Below are 18564 nucleotides of genomic sequence, written 5' to 3'. Positions count from 1 at the left end.
CGTTTCAACAAACCATTAACATCGGGATCTTATTGTGAAATAAATAAGCAGCGAGTTTTAAAAGTGCATTCAAGATAACTCTGGTGGGCAACCCACTTACTGGAGAGATCTGTTTTTCTTCTATTCTCAGCTTTGGCTAATTAAGTAGCATACCGGTTTAATGTGTCTCCGGCAAAGCACAACGTGTAACATGCAGATAACAGATTTTTCTTTTATGCAGGTAGGTAAATAGGTTGCTCCTTTTGACACAATGATCCTTTTATTAGTACAGACTACCCCAAGCACTGATACGTTTTAAATCCTGACTTTGTGTTTCTTTCGGGCATGCAATCTTAACATATATCCCCTACCTACAAAGAGATGTGTGAATCCTACACCTTGAAACATCATTGCCATATCGAACATTCTGTACATTTATTTACTCCCCTGTCTGATTTATTGTCAATGTACAATGTGTGCCTGTAATGTAAAGCCCTCAAACACCCTACATGGAACTGAGCAACGTTTTTAAAGAAATAAATACAACGATTAGTAAGAGCTATTTAAATTGTTATTCATGTACATACTCCTACAGACAGGACCGGCTTTGGGCATGGATGAGCTGGGCCTAAGACCGGGGTGCCAATTCTCAAAGGGGTGCATCTGGAAACTGTCTGACTTAATGTTATGCAAACAGCAACTAGTATACCCCACTTGGTGTCAATCAGGTCCCTTTAAAGACCTTGCAATCCACCCTTAACGTACCTCAGCATAATTGTTAGTGCCCCATCAACCCCTGCCCTCCTCTCATCTTCCTTACACCTCCTGCCGTCACACTGCAACTGAAGGAGCTTAGATTTCACCTATAAAATGTATGCATTATTATATGACAAAAAGCTGCAGACATGAGTTTTATAATGGCACGCAGATTGTGGAAAAGCAAGATTGAAAACATAGGGCTTCAGTTTGGAGGTGCTTTTATGTGAAAACATGCTTAATTAGTTGAACAGCCATGCTTATATGTGATTAATCCATATGTAATCTCACTATAGAATGCACATTAATTTGAAAATGTATTTGTACTTTTAAAATGGCATCATGTATTTTTTGCAAGAGTAGAAATGTGCTGAATTGTGTTTCACAGTGTAGAAAACCACGTGATTTTAGTTTGCTTTAGTGGACTAAACTGAAACAGTTTGCAATGTGCTACTTTTTCCCTAGCAACTTTCAATGAACGGGCTCTGAGCTTCCTCCGACCTTCAAAATGTTGCATATTTTTGTAGCCTGTTTAAACGTGGAGAGAAGAACACACTTTTTTTTCATAAATCACAAGACTGAAATTAGAACAGGAACAAGCCTGATTAATGACGTATCCAGTCAGACCATGGGGAGATGATATGTCTTGAAGTTCTGATTGGACCAGCTATTAGGACTGAGCACGTGAACTTTTACTTGAAATATGGCTTACAAGTGGGAGGAGTGCTCCTTTTTTGCCGTGCTATTTGCCTCTCTCCAGGCCCAGTTTCTGTGCTGGACACAGAGACAGGGAGGGGCTGCATTCTGTGGGGGCTGTGGTGCAGCTTGAGACAGAGACACAGACTAGCACAGCGAAGCAGAGGGAAAGAGCTGAAAGAACAGATTTAGATTTTAGGTGCTAAACTGCATTTATTTATCTTTATGGGATATTTTTGCCATTATTAATTATTGATTAACCTTGTAAGACTTACTCTTTTTCTTAGAAACTCTTTAAGAGTTTTGACTGACAATTTGCGCCACATTTCCCTTCCTATATATGATGCTTATATGCGGACTGTAATATGTTCTGTATTAATGCTATTTTTCCTATTTTTCAATTCTGTAACCTGATTGATATTTGACTAATGAATAAAGAGTCAGAGAACCTTAACTTTTGACTTAAGTAAAACCCTTTAAAATAACTCACCACTCTCATTATTGCCTCAAATATTGTTTGCATTTAATTTTTATATATATGTAAAGTCTCCTGTTTGGTGAAACACAGTCATCAAAAGATTCATCATTTTTCACCCTTTACAGCGGTAAACCATAGGTGATGTGGTTTTGAATAGGGAAAATACCAGGTAACTACCGCTGGATCACAACAACCAGGGCGCTTTCCGGTCAATCTGATTTAGGGCCTACAGACAGATACATCTGATATTCTTACAAGGCATGCATGTCTCTTACACACAGGGATTGAACAAAGTCAAATGCTTACCTCCAAATCGTAGTTTCTCTTAAGTACTTGGAAAGTGATGTGGCGAACAGCCAGAGCTGCTGACTTTGGAACTGGGGAACCACGTTCCAGTTTTGCTCAACATCCTTTGATTCTGGGCTAATAACTTTATCTTCCTGTGCCTAAAAAAATGCGATCCTATGTAATGTAACTGGTGCTAAGGTAAAGTGCTCCAATACCTTCAGTTCCAATGTGCTCCATATAAAACAAGCATTGGCATAGCCAATAGGTCTCGCTTTTGGGACCTTATAAGTATTTAGTTATGCAGCACAATATCCTTGGTGCAACAACATCAACTGTTGCATGGCTAAACACTTATAAGGACCAAAAGCGAGACCTATTGGCTATGCCAATGCTTGTTTCATTGGCTGCTGTGTTTTGCAGTAAAAGCAAGAGAAGCGTAATCGGAGCTTGAAATCCTGAAATAAAATTGAAACTTTCCTACATGTTATCTAGGACATTTTTTATTTGATTTCTACTTTCTTTCCTCTGGCTCTATGGTCTGAGCTGCAACAGCCTTCACGCTCTATACTGGAGGTTAGCACTCTAGTTTTTCACTGTAACTCTACTTTCTTTCCTCAAGCTCTATGGTCTGTAATCAGTAAACTCTCTAGTTCTCACTCTATGATCTGCGCTGCAGACATTCCTCAGACTCTATGGTCTGAGCAGTACAGTAACTTCCTTCTCACTCTATGGTCTGCGCAACAGACATTCCTCTGACTCTATGGTCTGTGTTATTGACGCCTGCAGCCTTTCCTGGTTTCTGACAGGGAGGCGTAGGTGTGGAGCAGGAGAGAAGAAGCGGGCAGGCGGGGCGGCTACGGAGCGAGGCCAAACGGAGGCGGCCGCTGCCTAGTGCAGTCTGTCAGGCTTACTCTCGTGCGGGGGCGCTGCGGGAGCAGCTTGGAGGCGATCGCCGCTGCAGGGGAAGCGGCTCTGCCTTCAAGATCAGACATAACCCTGCACCAAGACCAGGCGCGCCCTGCCACACGCCCACAGGTGGACCAAGTAATCTCTGCCGCCTTCTCCCAGCCGAGCCAGGCCCTCTCTCGCCCCAACCATGCAGCCCAACCAGCCGAAGCTGGCTGAGAAGCTCACCAGCCTGAACGAGCGCGGCCTGGGCATGCTGAGCCGCCTATACAACATCAAGAAGCAGGGCCAGGTGTGGAAGGCCTGCGGGGCGGCCAAAGCCAAGGCGCCGGGCCCCAGCGACAAACTCCTGGAGGCCAACGTGAAGACGATCGTGCGCAGGTTCCCCGCCGTAGAGACCCGCAGCAGCAGCAACCAGCAGCAGCTGACCCAGCTACAGCAGGACTCGCCCATCCTGATCAAGAACCTGGCCCTCTACTACTTCACCTTCGTGGACGTGCTGGACTTCAAGCAACACGCCTGCGAGCTGCTGAGCACAATCGACGCCTGCCAGGTGTACTTCGACATCACCGTGAACTTCGATCTGACCAAGAACTACCTGGACCTCATAATCACCTACACGGCGCTGATGGTGATGCTGTCCCGTACCGAGGAAAGGAAGGCCATCATCGGCCTTTACAACCATGCCCACGAGATCACCCACGGGTCCAGCGACCCCGAGTACCCTCGGCTCGCGCAGATGATCGTGGACTACGATAACCCCTTGAAGAAGATGATGGAGGAGTTTGTGCCCCACAGCAAGCTGCTGTCTGATGCGCTCATCTCTCTGCAGATGGTGTACCCACGCAGGAATCTCTCGGCAGAACAGTGGAGGAACGCCCAGCTGCTCAGTCTGATCAGCGCCCCCAGTACAATGCTCAACCCTGCCCAGTCCGACTCCATGCCCTGCGAGTACCTGTCCCTGGACACCATGGAGAAATGGATTATCTTGGGCTTCATTCTTTGCCATGGAGCCCTGAACAGTGAGCCAACCGCTTTGAATCTCTGGAAGCTTGCACTACAAAGTACTTCTTGCCTCTCCCTCTTCAGAGATGAAGTGTTTCACATACACAAAGCAGCAGAAGATCTGTTTGCAAACCTCAAAGGCTACAACAAGCGTGTCAGCGACATCAGGGAGTGCAAGGAAGCAGCTGTGTCCCATGCAGGGGCTACACACCGAGAAAGGCGCAGGTTTCTGAGATCTGCCCTGAAAGAGTTGGCAACTGTTCTCTCAGATCAACCTGGTCTGCTGGGCCCCAAAGCGTTGTTTGTGTTCATGGCCTTATCCTTTGCCCGTGATGAAATCATATGGCTCCTTCGCCATGCAGACAACATCCCTAAAAAGATGGCTGGGGACTTTATAGACAAACATGTAGCTGAACTGATCTTTTACATGGAGGAGCTGAGAGCACAGGTGCGAAAATATGGGCCAGTGATGCAGAGGTATTATGTGCAATACCTGTCAGGCTTTGATGCAGTGGTCTTGAATGAGTTGGTGCAGAATTTGTCTGTGTGTCCTGAAGACGAGTCCATCATCATGTCATCCTTTGTAAACACCATGACCTCATTGCGTGTAAAGCAGGTGGAAGATGGGGAGGTGTTTGATTTCAGGGGAATGAGATTGGATTGGTTTCGATTGCAGGCCTACACCAGCGTGTCCAAAGCTTCTCTGGGCCTGGCGGACCACCCAGAACTTGGCAAAATGATGAACACCATCATTTTTCACACCAAAATGGTGGATTCCTTGGTCGAGATGTTGGTGGAGACCTCTGATCTTTCTATATTTTGTTTTTATAGTCGTGCATTTGAGAAAATGTTTCAGCAGTGTTTGGAACTGCCTTCCCAATCGAGGCATTCAATCTCATTCCCACTGATCTGCACGCACTTCATGAACTGCACCCATGAGCTCTGCCCCGAAGAGCGTCATCACATTGGAGATCGGAGCCTTTCCTTGTGTAATATGTTCTTGGATGAAATGGCGAAGCAGGCCAGGAATCTGATCACAGATATTTGCACAGAACAGTGCACGCTTAGTGACCAGTTGTTGCCAAAGCATTGCGCCAAAACTATTAGTCAAGCAGTGAATAAAAAGTCTAAGAAACAGACTGGTAAGAAAGGGGAACCAGAACGGGAAAAGCCAGGTGTAGAAAGCATGAGAAAAAATAGATTGCTGGTGACCAACTTGGACAAGCTGCACACTGCACTTTCTGAACTCTGCTTCTCTATCAGCTATGTGCCAAACATGGTGGTTTGGGAACACACTTTTACTCCAAGGGAGTACCTGACATCCCACTTGGAAATCCGCTTTACCAAGGCGATTGTTGGCATGACCATGTATAACCAAGCTACACAAGAAATTGCAAAGCCTTCAGAGTTGTTGACGAGTGTGAGGGCTTACATGACTGTGCTGCAGTCAATAGAAAACCATGTTCCGATTGATATCACAAGAGTGTTTAATAACGTTCTTCTTCAGCAAACTCAGCATTTAGATAGCCACGGTGAGCCAACCATCACCAGTCTGTACACTAATTGGTATTTGGAGACATTGTTAAGGCAAGTCAGTAATGGTCACATAGCATATTTTCCAGCAATGAAGGCATTTGTCAATTTACCTACAGAAAACGAACTGACATTTAACGCAGAGGAGTATTCTGACATTTCTGAAATGAGGGCGCTCTCTGAACTCCTGGGCCCATATGGAATGAAATTTCTGAGCGAGAGCATAATGTGGCATATTTCATCGCAGGTAACCGAGCTTAAGAAACTCGTAGTGGAGAATGTCGACGTGCTTACTCAGATGAGGACCAGCTTTGACAAACCTGAGCAGATGGCAGCACTTTTTAAGAAGTTGACCTCGGTGGACAGTGTCTTGAAGAGAATGACTATCATTGGTGTCATCCTATCATTCCGCTCTCTGGCTCAAGAAGCCCTCCGAGATGTTCTGTCCCACCACATCCCATTCCTTGTAAGTTCAGTGGAAGATTTTAAGGATCATATCCCAAGAGAGACTGATATGAAGGTTGCAATGAATGTCTATGAACTGTCTTCTGCAGCAGGGTTGCCCTGTGAGATTGATCCAGCTTTGGTTGTAGCGCTGTCCTCTCAAAAGTCAGAAAATATCAGCCCAGAAGAAGATTATAAGATTGCCTGCTTGCTCACCGTGTTTGTGGCCGTTTCACTGCCAACGCTTGCCAGTAATGCAATGTCTCAGTACAGCCCTGCAATTGAAGGGCACTGCAACAACATACACTGCCTTGCAAAAGCTATTAACCAGATTGCAGCAGCCTTGTTTACCATTCACAAAGGTAGCATTGAGGACCGTCTTAAAGAATTCCTGGCTCTCGCCACCTCCAGTTTACTAAAAATTGGTCAGGAAACAGATAAAACCACTACGAGGAACCGAGAATCTGTCTATTTGCTTCTAGACATGATTGTGCAGGAATCACCTTTCCTGACCATGGATCTTCTGGAGTCTTGTTTTCCTTATGTCTTGCTGAGAAATGCATACCATGCAGTCTACAAACAAAGCGTCCCATCGTCTGCCTAACAAGTAGTCACCCAAGACACCAGATATGACGGTTCAGCTTTCCCTAAAAATGCAGAAGCAGTTTATTTTAGGGCCTGACCAATTTTCCTTTTTGATTTAAAAAGAAACTATACTGTATTTTCAGTACTGTATTGACGTGTGTTGTCGTTATGTTTGTATGGCATGCTTCGTTCACTTCACACATTGACTAAATTCAAGTTTGAATATTAATATGCATTTAAAGTGTTGTGTTTGATATCAAGTAATGGAAACACAACTGTTCGTCCGTTTTCGTTGACATGAATTTCGTTATTTTGGGTGGTTTCCTGTTTTTAATCACTTTGTAAATTATTTTTGTAAAGATATATTATAGCTCTTATGGGGAACATTGAACGGATATTTGTGCATTTAGGAAATAGCACCTTTTAGTAATTGGAATCTATTTGAAGTATGTAGTAAAAATGAATAACGGACCTATTTTATGAAGGTGTAACCTCAAGGAGACAAACTGTATTTATTCATTGCCTCAATTACAAGATGCCAAATGACCCATGTCATATTTAATGCTATTAGCTACTGCTGGCCTTTTTACCAAGAGCACATACGTGATGGGATTTGTAATTTTGCCTTTCCTGTTGCAGTTAAGGATTGCAAGTCACACCGTAAAAATTGCTGTAGGTGAAAAAGTCAGGAGTGACTACAGCAGTCACATCTGATAATGCGCTTCATGGCATCCTTATGTACTGTACGTATGAAGTTGTGATACTGTTTACTTTTTGTAGTACCTGGTTGCCATTGACACTACATAGTAGCCTGCTATATGATGTATTAACCTAGTGATCAATACTAAATTGTTCGATACAATGTAATGGTTAACCACTTTATATTGTTGGATTTCTTGATCTTTCCGTAGTGTACTGTTCACGGTGGATTGCATCAATAGGAGACAAAAAACGAAATGACATTGTCGTGGTTTCTGCTTCTCTACATATATATTTTCAATTGCTGACTAACATTGTCATGATTCACTTTATATTGTCGGATTTCGAAGTGCTATTTCTCTTTTCATAGTGTAATGTAAACAATAGTGAACTAAAAAAAAAAACACTAAATAAAACTAGCCTTTCTGTGGCATTGTGATTGCTGCTTGTGTACATATTTGATAGACTTAACCACTTGGTATTGCCAGATATGGAAATACCATTATCTTCAGTTTATGTTATGGAATGATAAGGAGGCCCATAAATAAAACACTAAATAAAACTGTAGCCTTTTAACTTTTCTATGGCGCTGTGGTTTTTACTTGTGTTCAGCCGCCGGTATACGTCGCTGTGTTTTGTTGTGCCTTACTTTCTACTACTCTATGGCCTCTCCGCTAGACATTCCTGCCACTCGATGGTTTTCAGCTTCACCAATAGAGTGGCGAGGCTGGACCTCCGTTCTCGGTGGGCTTGGCTGCTAGACTGTCCCGGACTCCATGATCTCCTCCCGGGCGCCCTCTGCAGCTCGCCTCCATTTTGTGCTGGGTTTCTGGAACAGGGGGCGGGCGCTGTCACTGTTTACGAAGCTGCAGCTGTAGAGGGGTCGCCACTGCCCACCCGAGCTCTGTCATCGCGACCTGGTGCACCTTGCCAGCTCCTCCGCCCTGCACCCGACCGCTGGTTCGATGCCCCTCAGCGGAGACCCGACCCTCGGGCCATGGACACCAGCGACCTGTTTACGAGCTGCAAGAGGGGCGACGTCTTTCGAGTGCGGTGAGCGGGGCTTGAACTGTGGGGAAGGGGACGGCTGCGATGCAAGTTCTTGTTTACAACTGGTCTTCACCTTAGAGATGGACCAGCCAATACATTTACAGAGGGAGCAGAGGGCCCGGCTTGAATAAGAGCCCGTGCACGAGCCCAACTCTGAAAATATTTGTCATGTAAATTATGCAACACCCATGTAAAAATATGACATCTCTTCGAAATTCAAACTATTCAACACGCTGAAGCGTTTCACCCAAGTACATCAAATACATAACCACTTTTAGAGCACCGTATTAGCACCGATACTTGTCAAAACTGAAACATTGAACATTCCTTAACTTAACGAACCCCCTTTTCCGGGCCATTAGAGGACTAAGCAACTATCCGTTGTCAAGTGTAACCGAAATGTGGCCTAAACTTTTATTATAGATGGAGCATCATTATTGTGTATTACATCAAACACAAACGTGGTTTTTCTACACTTATATGTGATAATGATAAAATAAATAGAAGTTTGGGTGAAATAAAATATTTGTCTAGGTTCATACATTTGCGAGCAGGCCTGCCTGATTGATCACGTTTTATTATTTCACATTGAGCAGGTGGTTTCGTTTCTTGCCCCCCTCCCTTTATCAAAGATAATGTTTTTTTTCTTCAATTGGTGGTGCTTGAGGTTAGAGTGTGGGTTTACCGGCAGACACCACTCGAAAGCTCAGTCTCGAGCTTTCAGTGGATCGTTCAGTACTGCTTAACATTGCGCCAGGAAGGGCAAAAGTCGTTAAAAAAGAAGTAGGGGGACTGACCAAGTCAGGCAGTATGCAAGTGACATGACGCGTGCTATCAAAGCACATGACATCACGGCGCGTGACATTCCACGTGGCATCACAGGAAGTGACCTGACTGGAAGTGATGCTCTGATATGTGTGTTATAACATACGCCAATTGAAAATGCAATACTTTTTTTTTAAGTAGTCTCCTGCAAAGCATATCATGTAACATGCAGATCACAGATTTGTATTTTATGTAGATGGGTGAGTGGATTACTGCTAAACACAGAGATCCTTTTGTTACTTGCAGTTAATAAATAGTAATCCTTCTAGTAGACCACAGTGAGCTATGAAGTGTATTTGACTTCTTCACCTTTTAACCCTGGCTGTCTCATGCAACACATCTTGTACATTGATTTGCACACTTACATGATTTATTTGAAATGGATAATATGTATGTTATGTAAAGTGCTCTTACACTTTGCATTTGGATTAGTAGCACTATAAAAGAATTAAAGTGCTATTTAATTTGGTATTTGTGTAAATACTGAGACGGACCAACCCATCTGACATTCTTACAGTGCATGCACTTGTATACAGCAAAGTAAAAAGCATGCATCTCTTAAGTACCTGTGAAGAGATAACAAGCTGTGTGCTTTTGTTTTCGCCCAGGTGTATTTGAATTTGTGAGATTTCAGCAAGCCTCCAGTCCCACACTGGATCAAAGGGGGGGCTGATGGCCCCTTAAGTTCAGCCCAGCTGGTGGTGGAAAAAAGGCCCCCGCCCTGCCTGCCCGTTGCTGCTGAGAATCGAAAGCAGACCAAGTGCAGGAGCTGAAGAACGTGTCCCGGTGTTTCAAAATTACACTGGGACAAGTTCAACATATTTCTGTGGGGCCCAACTTCTTACCAGGGAGGCAGCGTCCACCCTGTGAAAAGAGTGGGTGGACGCCGTGTACCCGCATGTACCCCCGACTCATGCCCTGGCTCCAGGGAAGGGGCTAGAGTGGCCTTCATGAAAACGAGTGTGCTCGAAAACCAGTATAATTTTGCTGATGTGTATGGAAAATGTGCTAAAGTCAATACTTCAAATGTTATTTAAGTTTGATCTTAAATTATTTTAAACATTTCTTCGATAATTTCTACCCGAGGTCTGCCACCGAAGCCTTTTAGGTGATTTGACCCCTTCTGTAATTTAGTTGTTATTTAAGGTGTGACAGGGAAAACCAACTCAAGACATAGTTTTGGACTTTCAAATTGCTTGGTGGCTTGCATTGTTTTGTCTGCTGCACAACATGTTGTGTCTATTGACAAGTATTACTCGTCCTACACAGTGTCACAAGGTCGCATCGTCATTTGTTTTTCAATCTTCCTGACAATACAAATTTTAGTTGTGATAAAAACTAATTTTGGACGTACTCTCCAAAGTATTTTATGGGAGGGAAAGCTGAAGAGAGGGTAGTTTGAAGATCAGCATCTGATAGCTGGGAGAAGAGATACCAGAGAAGCTTTTTTGTAGTACCTGGTTGCCATTGCCTTAGTCACTTAAGCTAACAAGCTAGATAAACTACATGGAACTGGTAAGGGACTTAAGCAACCGTCTTATGTGGTGACGTTGGTAGTTGTTTTTTCATGCCGACCACCCATTTGCATGAAAAAAGTTCTCTCCCAACCTCTCCAAATGGCGAAATAAAAGGCCAAAAACGACAATCTGTTTTGCGTTAAAAAAAAAAAAACGGAATGGGAAAATAAAACATTTATTGTAAAAGGAAGCCAAAACTCCTTAGGGTGTAAATATTGTTCCAAAAAGTGTTAAAAACTTTACGGTCATAGTTTCTTTTTGTTTGCTCTCGTTAGTCCACTTAATATGTCATTGATATTTCTTTAGTTCAAATAAGCAGCACAAGATGTCCCATACTTAAGAGTTCTGATAAACAGGTGCCTTTTACTCAAATTGCAGCTATGACATCGCACACTTGCAATTTACAGAGCAGATCAAATAAATGATAGCTGGTGACGCCCAACGTTGATAACTGCTTCTAATGTTTCTCACTCAGCTTCTCTTGTAAACGCCCCCTCTGATACTTGGTCTGATGTCGTGTCTTACATGCCATGGCCTATGTCCCCAACTCACCCCCTCTAACTGTCCAAACGGACACCCTCTCTAATATCTATCGTAGTTTCTCACAGCATAATTTATGAACGGCCCCTGATTCCTCTTCCTTACCCACTGCGATAACTGTGTCTTATGTCGCATATTCACGCCACTGCTTATAAATGTTACCTGACATTACATGCTTATTCTAAATATAATAAGCTGCGCCAAATGCCCATTCTACTTCAGCGGCTTTTATGAACTGTTCCCACATGTCAGAGAAACTGAGCACAGTCCTACACTTGTACAATATTCAGGATAAATTATGTGTAGTGTCCCCTGCTCGCCCAACAACTTTGCTAAACTTTTCCTACTGTTCCTACATTTGTCAAACATATGGTCGGTATGTCCTGCACACCATGTACATTTGATACGTTTTTTTCAAAACTACTTGTACCCCGGCACTCCAATATTTAGTATTATAACAGCATGTGCTATTAAGGGAGTAGATTCCCAGTCCTGACCTGTTTAAAGAGTCCTGACTACTGATTTATGAAATGAACACTGCTTAGGTCTTTATATAGAAAGAGAACATCAGCATATTGCATTAATTTGGTGATTTAATGTCTCATTGAATAAAGTTCCTCTCAATACAATTCTTGTCAACAAAACATAATGCAATGTGTAAGCAGTATTGTTGCATGTTCTTCTTCGCTTTGATCCCAAAGAACTGATGCAGGCAGCCGACACGTGTTTCATTACTAAACGTAACTTCCTCAAGGCTTATTCGTCTTGTCATTAACAGACATCTTAGTCATGTCGAAAGGATTTCCAGAACAAATACGTTCGTAGACCTGCGAAAACGACAGCGTGCTGCTTTTTAAGTCCCTCCAACAATAGGATTTTGATAGGTCCTATGTAATCGACGCGGTGATTACGTGTAACCAATGACTCTCTCGGATGCGGCAGCGTGCTGCTTTCTCTGTGTCTCTGGAGGTAGGAATATGATAGGTCCTATATTAGGCGCGCGGTAATCAAGCATGGGAAAACAACCCCAATATCGAGGCTAGTCCATGCCTACATGTAAGGGTCCTTAAGTGACACGAGGGGAACTCTGATATATTCTTTGAATGCTGCTGCGCAAACCGAAAATCCGGTGCAATCCGAAGAGATGTGTCTACTGTCTGAAGCCAGTTCGGATCCATTTATTCTAAAAAGGGTACTCGATACATCCATAACCAAGGGGCTAATTTCTGTGATGTTCGAGCCCCAACAATATATCAGCTGAGAGCTTTTGACAATGAACCACAGACGGGCTTTGCACTGGGACAGAGGCACCAGCACGAGGCCTTCTTTTCATCTTCTAAATTTAGACGGTTTCAGTTGCTATAGGTGCAGGTGGCGAGTGGTGATAACAAAGGACCCACACCTCATGGCGGTTCTTGTTAATGATGGTCCGTGCGCTTAATTATTCCTTTTTTCTGTTTTTTGGCAGATCCATTGTTCTGGATCAGTGTGATTATCCATTAGCACTGAAATTCTAACATCTCCACATAATATTCAATCTCTTCACTTTGCTAAGTCGTTAACCTAACACGCACCTATAAATGCACTCACTCTGTCAAACACACTTTCTTATACGCTCACACGCTGTCACTCACACTCCCATTTTTCCAGTACACTTGTGTTGTGTTAGAAAAACCTACACTGCTACTACCTATGCAATATCTGCATTGCCTGTAGGAGATGCTTCGAAAAAACATTGTGTGCATGCGCTATTCAAATGCCAAAACATTAGGCATTGTCAATGCTAGTTTTCATGCATCAAGTGGAAGAAATAATGGACTTTTATAAAAGCAGTCAACTGGGTCGTGTTTGAGTTTACATGTGGATCAAACAGCAACACCATTGGAAATGGAGCAGACCGCTTAATAAAAATGGGCGAATCCGGGCCATCCCAAAACACTCTTGATCTGACATTCAACCCCTACTTAAAATGTTAAAAAAACCGAAAAGCTCCAGATTGCAGCATTTTAGTACCTGAAGAGCCAGATTTGGCTGAATGTGTCCCACAAAAAAAATAGCCTACTTGGAAACTATGTAAAACGTTTACAAAAAGACATGTTCCAGTTTGCAATTTTTGACCTTTTTTTTCTTGGAAACCATCAAGTTTGCAATATTTTTATATTGTACAGCAGGGGGTACTTTATCCTATATATAAATGGTTGTTCACTGGTGTTTAAACCACTTGTTCTTAGAAATAATACCATAAAGTAGTGGTCCAAATCCAGCCTCCTAACAATTGGACAGTGTTTCTGTAGTGGTGTGATTCGCCCTTTTTGAGATCTAAAAAATGAATTCTGATTTTTAAAGTGCACATTAAAAAAAAATATTTTACAAACACAGTACTCAGTGTCATAATAAGGGCTTATTTGAAGACAGACCGCCACCAACATGATTGACTCTAACAGTTTGTGTTTGATTATACTAGTTAACAGTTTCAGAGCGCTCAGCCTAGGTGTCTCCAAACTTTGCAACTGCCATTTAGACATATTTCAGTAGGGGTGACCCTATTCTCATAAATTTCTACTCGCTGTGATTAAGGTCATGCTTTGGTTTCTCAAAGACCATCAGCTGCTGGAGTTTCCTAGACCACTGTGCAGTGCTAGGCGGTTCTGTCTTCTTCCATATGCTACAATCAAGTTCTTGGCTACCCCAATACATTCTATAACAAAGTTATTCCCAGGTTACCAGGTACAACGGAGTGATCACTTGATAAGCCCAGCAAAATCAGCCCTGTGTCTACTGGAATCTCATAACCCAAAAACCCCTTCATGCGACTTAGAGCTTCTGTCCAAAAGTTGGTAATTCCTGAGCATCCCCACCAAATGTGAGTCCTGGTTCCTTTTACAGTATAACAATTCCAGCAAGGGTGCAGCACATTTGGATAGATGTGGTGGAGCTGCTCAGGTGTCATGTACCATTGATATACTACCTTATCACAAGATTCTCCAAGGGCACACTCTTGAGAATTCTACAAATATTTGACCATGTTCTCTTAAGGAGTCTATTTAGTTTGTTTGCCCTTCTACTCTGAAATTTCTAAGGGGATTCCTTTTGGGTGTCCTTGAATCTTATATAGGACTGAGACCATCTCTTGAGTTCCAAGATGAGTGTTAACTGTCTAACAGCCACTTGACTCTATCCCATATCTCAACCACCTTCTTTTCTGGGAGGGGTACATATGCTTTTCAAGGCTTCTTGGACTTCACCTGCGAAGGTGAATTTGCAAAGGTGTCTGCTCACCACTGCCCTATCCATCAACGGCTATTTTTTGTTTCTGTTTCTATTGTCCTCCTCCTACAATCACTCTTAGGTGGTCGAATTTTAATAGGTTACAATGTCAGGGCAGCCCACTCAATATTGCTCTTGTTGGGTTCTTAGTAGCTTTGCATCCACTCTAGCTCTTTCCCTGTCCAGATAAAGGATGTTATGTCTTTTTGGTGAAATCTAAGCACACTTTAGCGACGAGAAAGGTCTGAAACGAGTGCAAAACTGAGGGCTAGCCATTCATTTTGAGAACATTGATCCTGGCAATCCAAGCTATAGAGATCCTTGTTCAGATCCTTTTTGATCTGTTTCTGTAACTCAGCAAATTTGCTCTGTGCCAAGTTTCTACACATCTAGTGATACTCAGATCTAAATAGGTGATTTAGCAACCCATCTAAAAGGGGCATTTGTTGTCTGTTGATTTCTTATTTTGATAGATTGAGATTTAGTAGTTCTGATTTATGCTAAACCCAGGAAGTATCTCATATTCACTTTGTATAACAAGCACTGCTGGTAAATATTTCCTAGGATTTAAAATAGTAGGGCAGAATCTGTATGTAGGCAAACTTTATGAGGCACTTCTTCCCAATATTTTACCCAGAACCTATCGCTTAATTTCATTTCAAAGGAGTAGACTGCTAGGTTAAAAATTGGAGGCGAAAGGGCACACCCTTGCCTTGTAACACACCGTAACATAAATTAGCTTGAAGAAATACTGTAAATTCAGATTCTTGCATCTGGATTTCTGTAGTTGGCCAATGTCCAGCCAGCTATGTTCAGACCAAATCTTATGTGACGTAGGTATAGCTTAATGTATTTCCAATTGATCCAGTAAAAAGCCTTTATAGGAATTCTGCTTTAAGAAAACTGCAGGTATTTTCTTGCATGTGGCTTTTGCAGCCAAGTGGGTAATACTTTGAACATGGTCACTCCCCTGTTAGTTCTTAACTAATCCTATGTCGTCCGTGTCTACTAGGTCTGGAATTGATTAGGTCTGTCGGTTTGCTAGGATCTTTGTAAAATGTTTGTCAACCTTAGCAGGTGCTAGCAGCCTTTACGCTGAACATAATTTTGTGTCCTTCCTGGACATATCAAAGATGTCTGTTCTTTGCATCGTAAGGCTGTTGCCTGATTGTCAATGGAATTAAAAAGTGTAGTTATTAGATCCACAAAGTACGAAATATAGGTAGTGTAAAACAACACATTGAATCAATTCAGCTCAGTTGACATGCCTACTGTCCTCCTTTACTGCTTCCTTAACCTCTGGCGTCTCAAAGGATTGGTCAATGTCAAGCATGGGAATATTAGAATTTTGCAAATAAAGTTTTAATTGCGCCCTCATATTCTGGTTCTTGTGAGTGCAGATTCCAAACAAACTGTTTAAAGGACTCCCAAGGGAGAACTTAAGGGAAGAATTTGGCTAGTTCCAAAGCATAACACTCAAACTTACAAAGGCGAGCTGTTGGAATTGGTGAAGATGACTGCATCCCAGTAAGCTTTCTTTACAACCAACAGCTCCTTTTCTATATTTTCATTCTAGAATGGGGCATTTATTTTGGTGCCATTTAGATTCCAGTCTTGACATCGCAGATGCCGCTTACCAAATGTGATCAACAAAAAAAGAACTGTAAAGAGCACCACTCGAAAGGGGCTTTGGCTTCTTCTAAATGTAATTTGCTTAACTACATAATTTGATTGGCAGAAGGTGTGTGATTGTATTACAATTGGTGCCCTGTTGAAGAGCTGATGCTTAATTAAGTAGTCCTGAATTGGTTATGGCGACAAGCCAATGCTGCCGTATTTTTCCGTTTCCAGCGTGTGTTCTGCTGTATATCATGTATATCATGTGCTCTGAATATAATTAAAAGCAGTGTCCTTATCAAAAATGAATTTGTGTTGGAGCTGTAGCAGAAAATATTTGAAACTATGTTTTCAAGGACACTTTGCCCGACTTGTGCGGCTTAAATGTCCATGCAATAAAGTTTGGTGAAAGCGCGAATGGTAGACACTGTTTCAGCTTTACATAGGTCTACAAGTGAGATATTACCTTGGAAAGTCTTAGGATGGTCATACCAAGAGATGAAAAAAATATATAGCAGAGCAAAAGGACTCCAAACACATTAGGGCCACATGCCTCCCAAATCCCTTGTGCCCCCCACCTGACAAAGAGCAAGCATGTAGATGCTGCTGAAAAAAGAGTAGTTGTGGTCGGCACTCCTTAGTGGAGAATATCCAACTTGGTTGAGCTACGTTCACAGTGCAATAGGGGTCACTGGGAGGATATTGAAGAGCCGGTAAAGCATCTTTCACGAAACATGGGCAAGAGATCATCCAGAAGGGAAAAATCATATAAATTGTAATTTGATGTGTGTCCTATATGCATCTGACACTGGTGTTTAAAAACGAAAACAAAAACTACTGACACAGCTAAATCTATTGGAATACTCCAAACACAGCCTTCCAAGTCAGCTTTTTAGGAGGCAGCAAGCACAAGCAAGATCCAAGTCGGCAGCCATATTTAGATATCTTCAGATCCCAGAAGAGTGCATGGTAATTCTAAAGGATGCAAAACAACAAGGAGAGACAAAAGGGGCTTCGAAGGTCCAGCATACGTGCCCTGATGTTAGTAACAAAGAAAAGAGTATGCAGTTCCTAAAGAGGCTAAAAGTGACTAGGGAATAAGTACAAGTGACTGGCTACCAAGAAGGAGGATGGGGAATTCCTCCTTTCGGATCGAGGGCCATCACACCCCCAGCCCGCTGGGTGTCATGCTTCATCATTGGGCATGCTTCTCGTCGGGTCGGCGCTGAAATACCCGACGGGCACCCTCAGTGGGGGCTCTTTAGCGGAGATCTTTTATCCGTGCCGTATGGTGTGTGTGTAAGGGGCCTTAAAGTGTAGAAGTGTAGTGTTGTGGTTTCTAAAAAAGTGAGTTAAAACAGAGAGAGGGAGGATCAGGGTTGGGTGTGTGAGGGCCCTCGATCCGAAAGGAGGAATTCCCCATCCTCCTTGGTAGCCAGTCACTTGTACTTATTCCCTAGCCACTTTTAGCCTCTTTAGGAACTGCATACTCCTTTCTTTGTTACTAATTCTAAAGGATGCCCATAATCCCACAACAATGGTTTGTTGATCCTCTAAATGGAAAAGATGTATCCAATATACTTGTTGCACCCACAAAAGGCAGGCTTAGAGTACACTTGAATCAAGGTACTTTTAGAAACTATGGCAGCTAATATTCAAAATACTAATATAAAGAGCTTTTGTGGAAGGCCTTAAAAGAGAAATTCCTTCAAGAGTCCCAACAGTTACCTCCCAGGACCTCAACTTTGTACTCGCCAGAATGAAGGGCCACCATTTGACATTTTACACTCTTGCCCAATGCAGTTCATTACATGTAAGGAAGCCTTCCTCACTGCTATTACTCCCCTTGGTAGAGTTAGTGAACTAAAACCTCTGACAGCGGAGGTGCCATGTAAACAATTGCACAAAGTTTGGTTTGTCCCTAGAACAAGGACTTATTTTCAGCCTACTGTGATCTAATTACTCATCAGTCAACCTATTGATTAGCATAATTTTGCCGTCCATCCATGGCTGAATGCAATACGTGCCTTATATTCTTTAAATGCCGAAAGAGCCCTCATACTACATAGACTGCACCAAATCTTTTAGATAGACAAATCAACTCTTCATTGCGTTTGGCAAGCCTCACCTAGGCAAATCCATTTCCAAAACGAACCCTGATAGATCGATGGTCATGTGCATTCAAGATTGCTGTGCCAAAGCCAAACTAACACTACAATTGTGCCTAGTGTATATTTCACTAGTCAAAGCATAAAAACAACCCGCTGCAGTGAATACAAATACACGATTGCTTCTGTCTATAATGCATCTCAGTCAATCAATCAGAGATTTGTGAAGTGCACTACTCACCCGTGAGGGTTATAAGGCGCTGGGGGGAGT

General features: G+C 42.7%; 1 protein-coding gene and 1 pseudogene across 2 annotated transcripts in view; both read left to right on the top strand.

Moving 5' to 3' along the window:
• The first annotated feature begins 2957 nt into the window (after positions 1-2957).
• LOC146797397 (nck-associated protein 1 pseudogene) lies at positions 2958-7951 on the top strand (annotated as a pseudogene). Its single transcript, XR_014968483.1, has one exon. The product of XR_014968483.1 is annotated as a nck-associated protein 1 pseudogene (transcript).
• A 129-nt stretch (positions 7952-8080) lies between these two features.
• ABTB1 (ankyrin repeat and BTB domain containing 1) overlaps positions 8081-18564 on the top strand; it is a 190151-nt gene continuing 179667 nt past the window's right edge. Inside the window, exon 1 of the mRNA XM_085624404.1 lies at positions 8081-8422. Coding sequence (XP_085480530.1) covers positions 8367-8422 — 56 coding nt within the window. The 5' untranslated portion in view covers positions 8081-8366. The remainder of the gene's footprint in view (positions 8423-18564) is intronic.

This window comes from Triturus cristatus, chromosome 9 (genome assembly GCF_964204655.1).
Source record: "Triturus cristatus chromosome 9, aTriCri1.1, whole genome shotgun sequence".
NCBI lineage: Eukaryota > Metazoa > Chordata > Amphibia > Caudata > Salamandridae > Triturus > Triturus cristatus.
The sequence above is the reverse complement of the archived record's forward strand: the minus strand, read 5'-3'. Positions and strand labels throughout refer to the sequence as shown.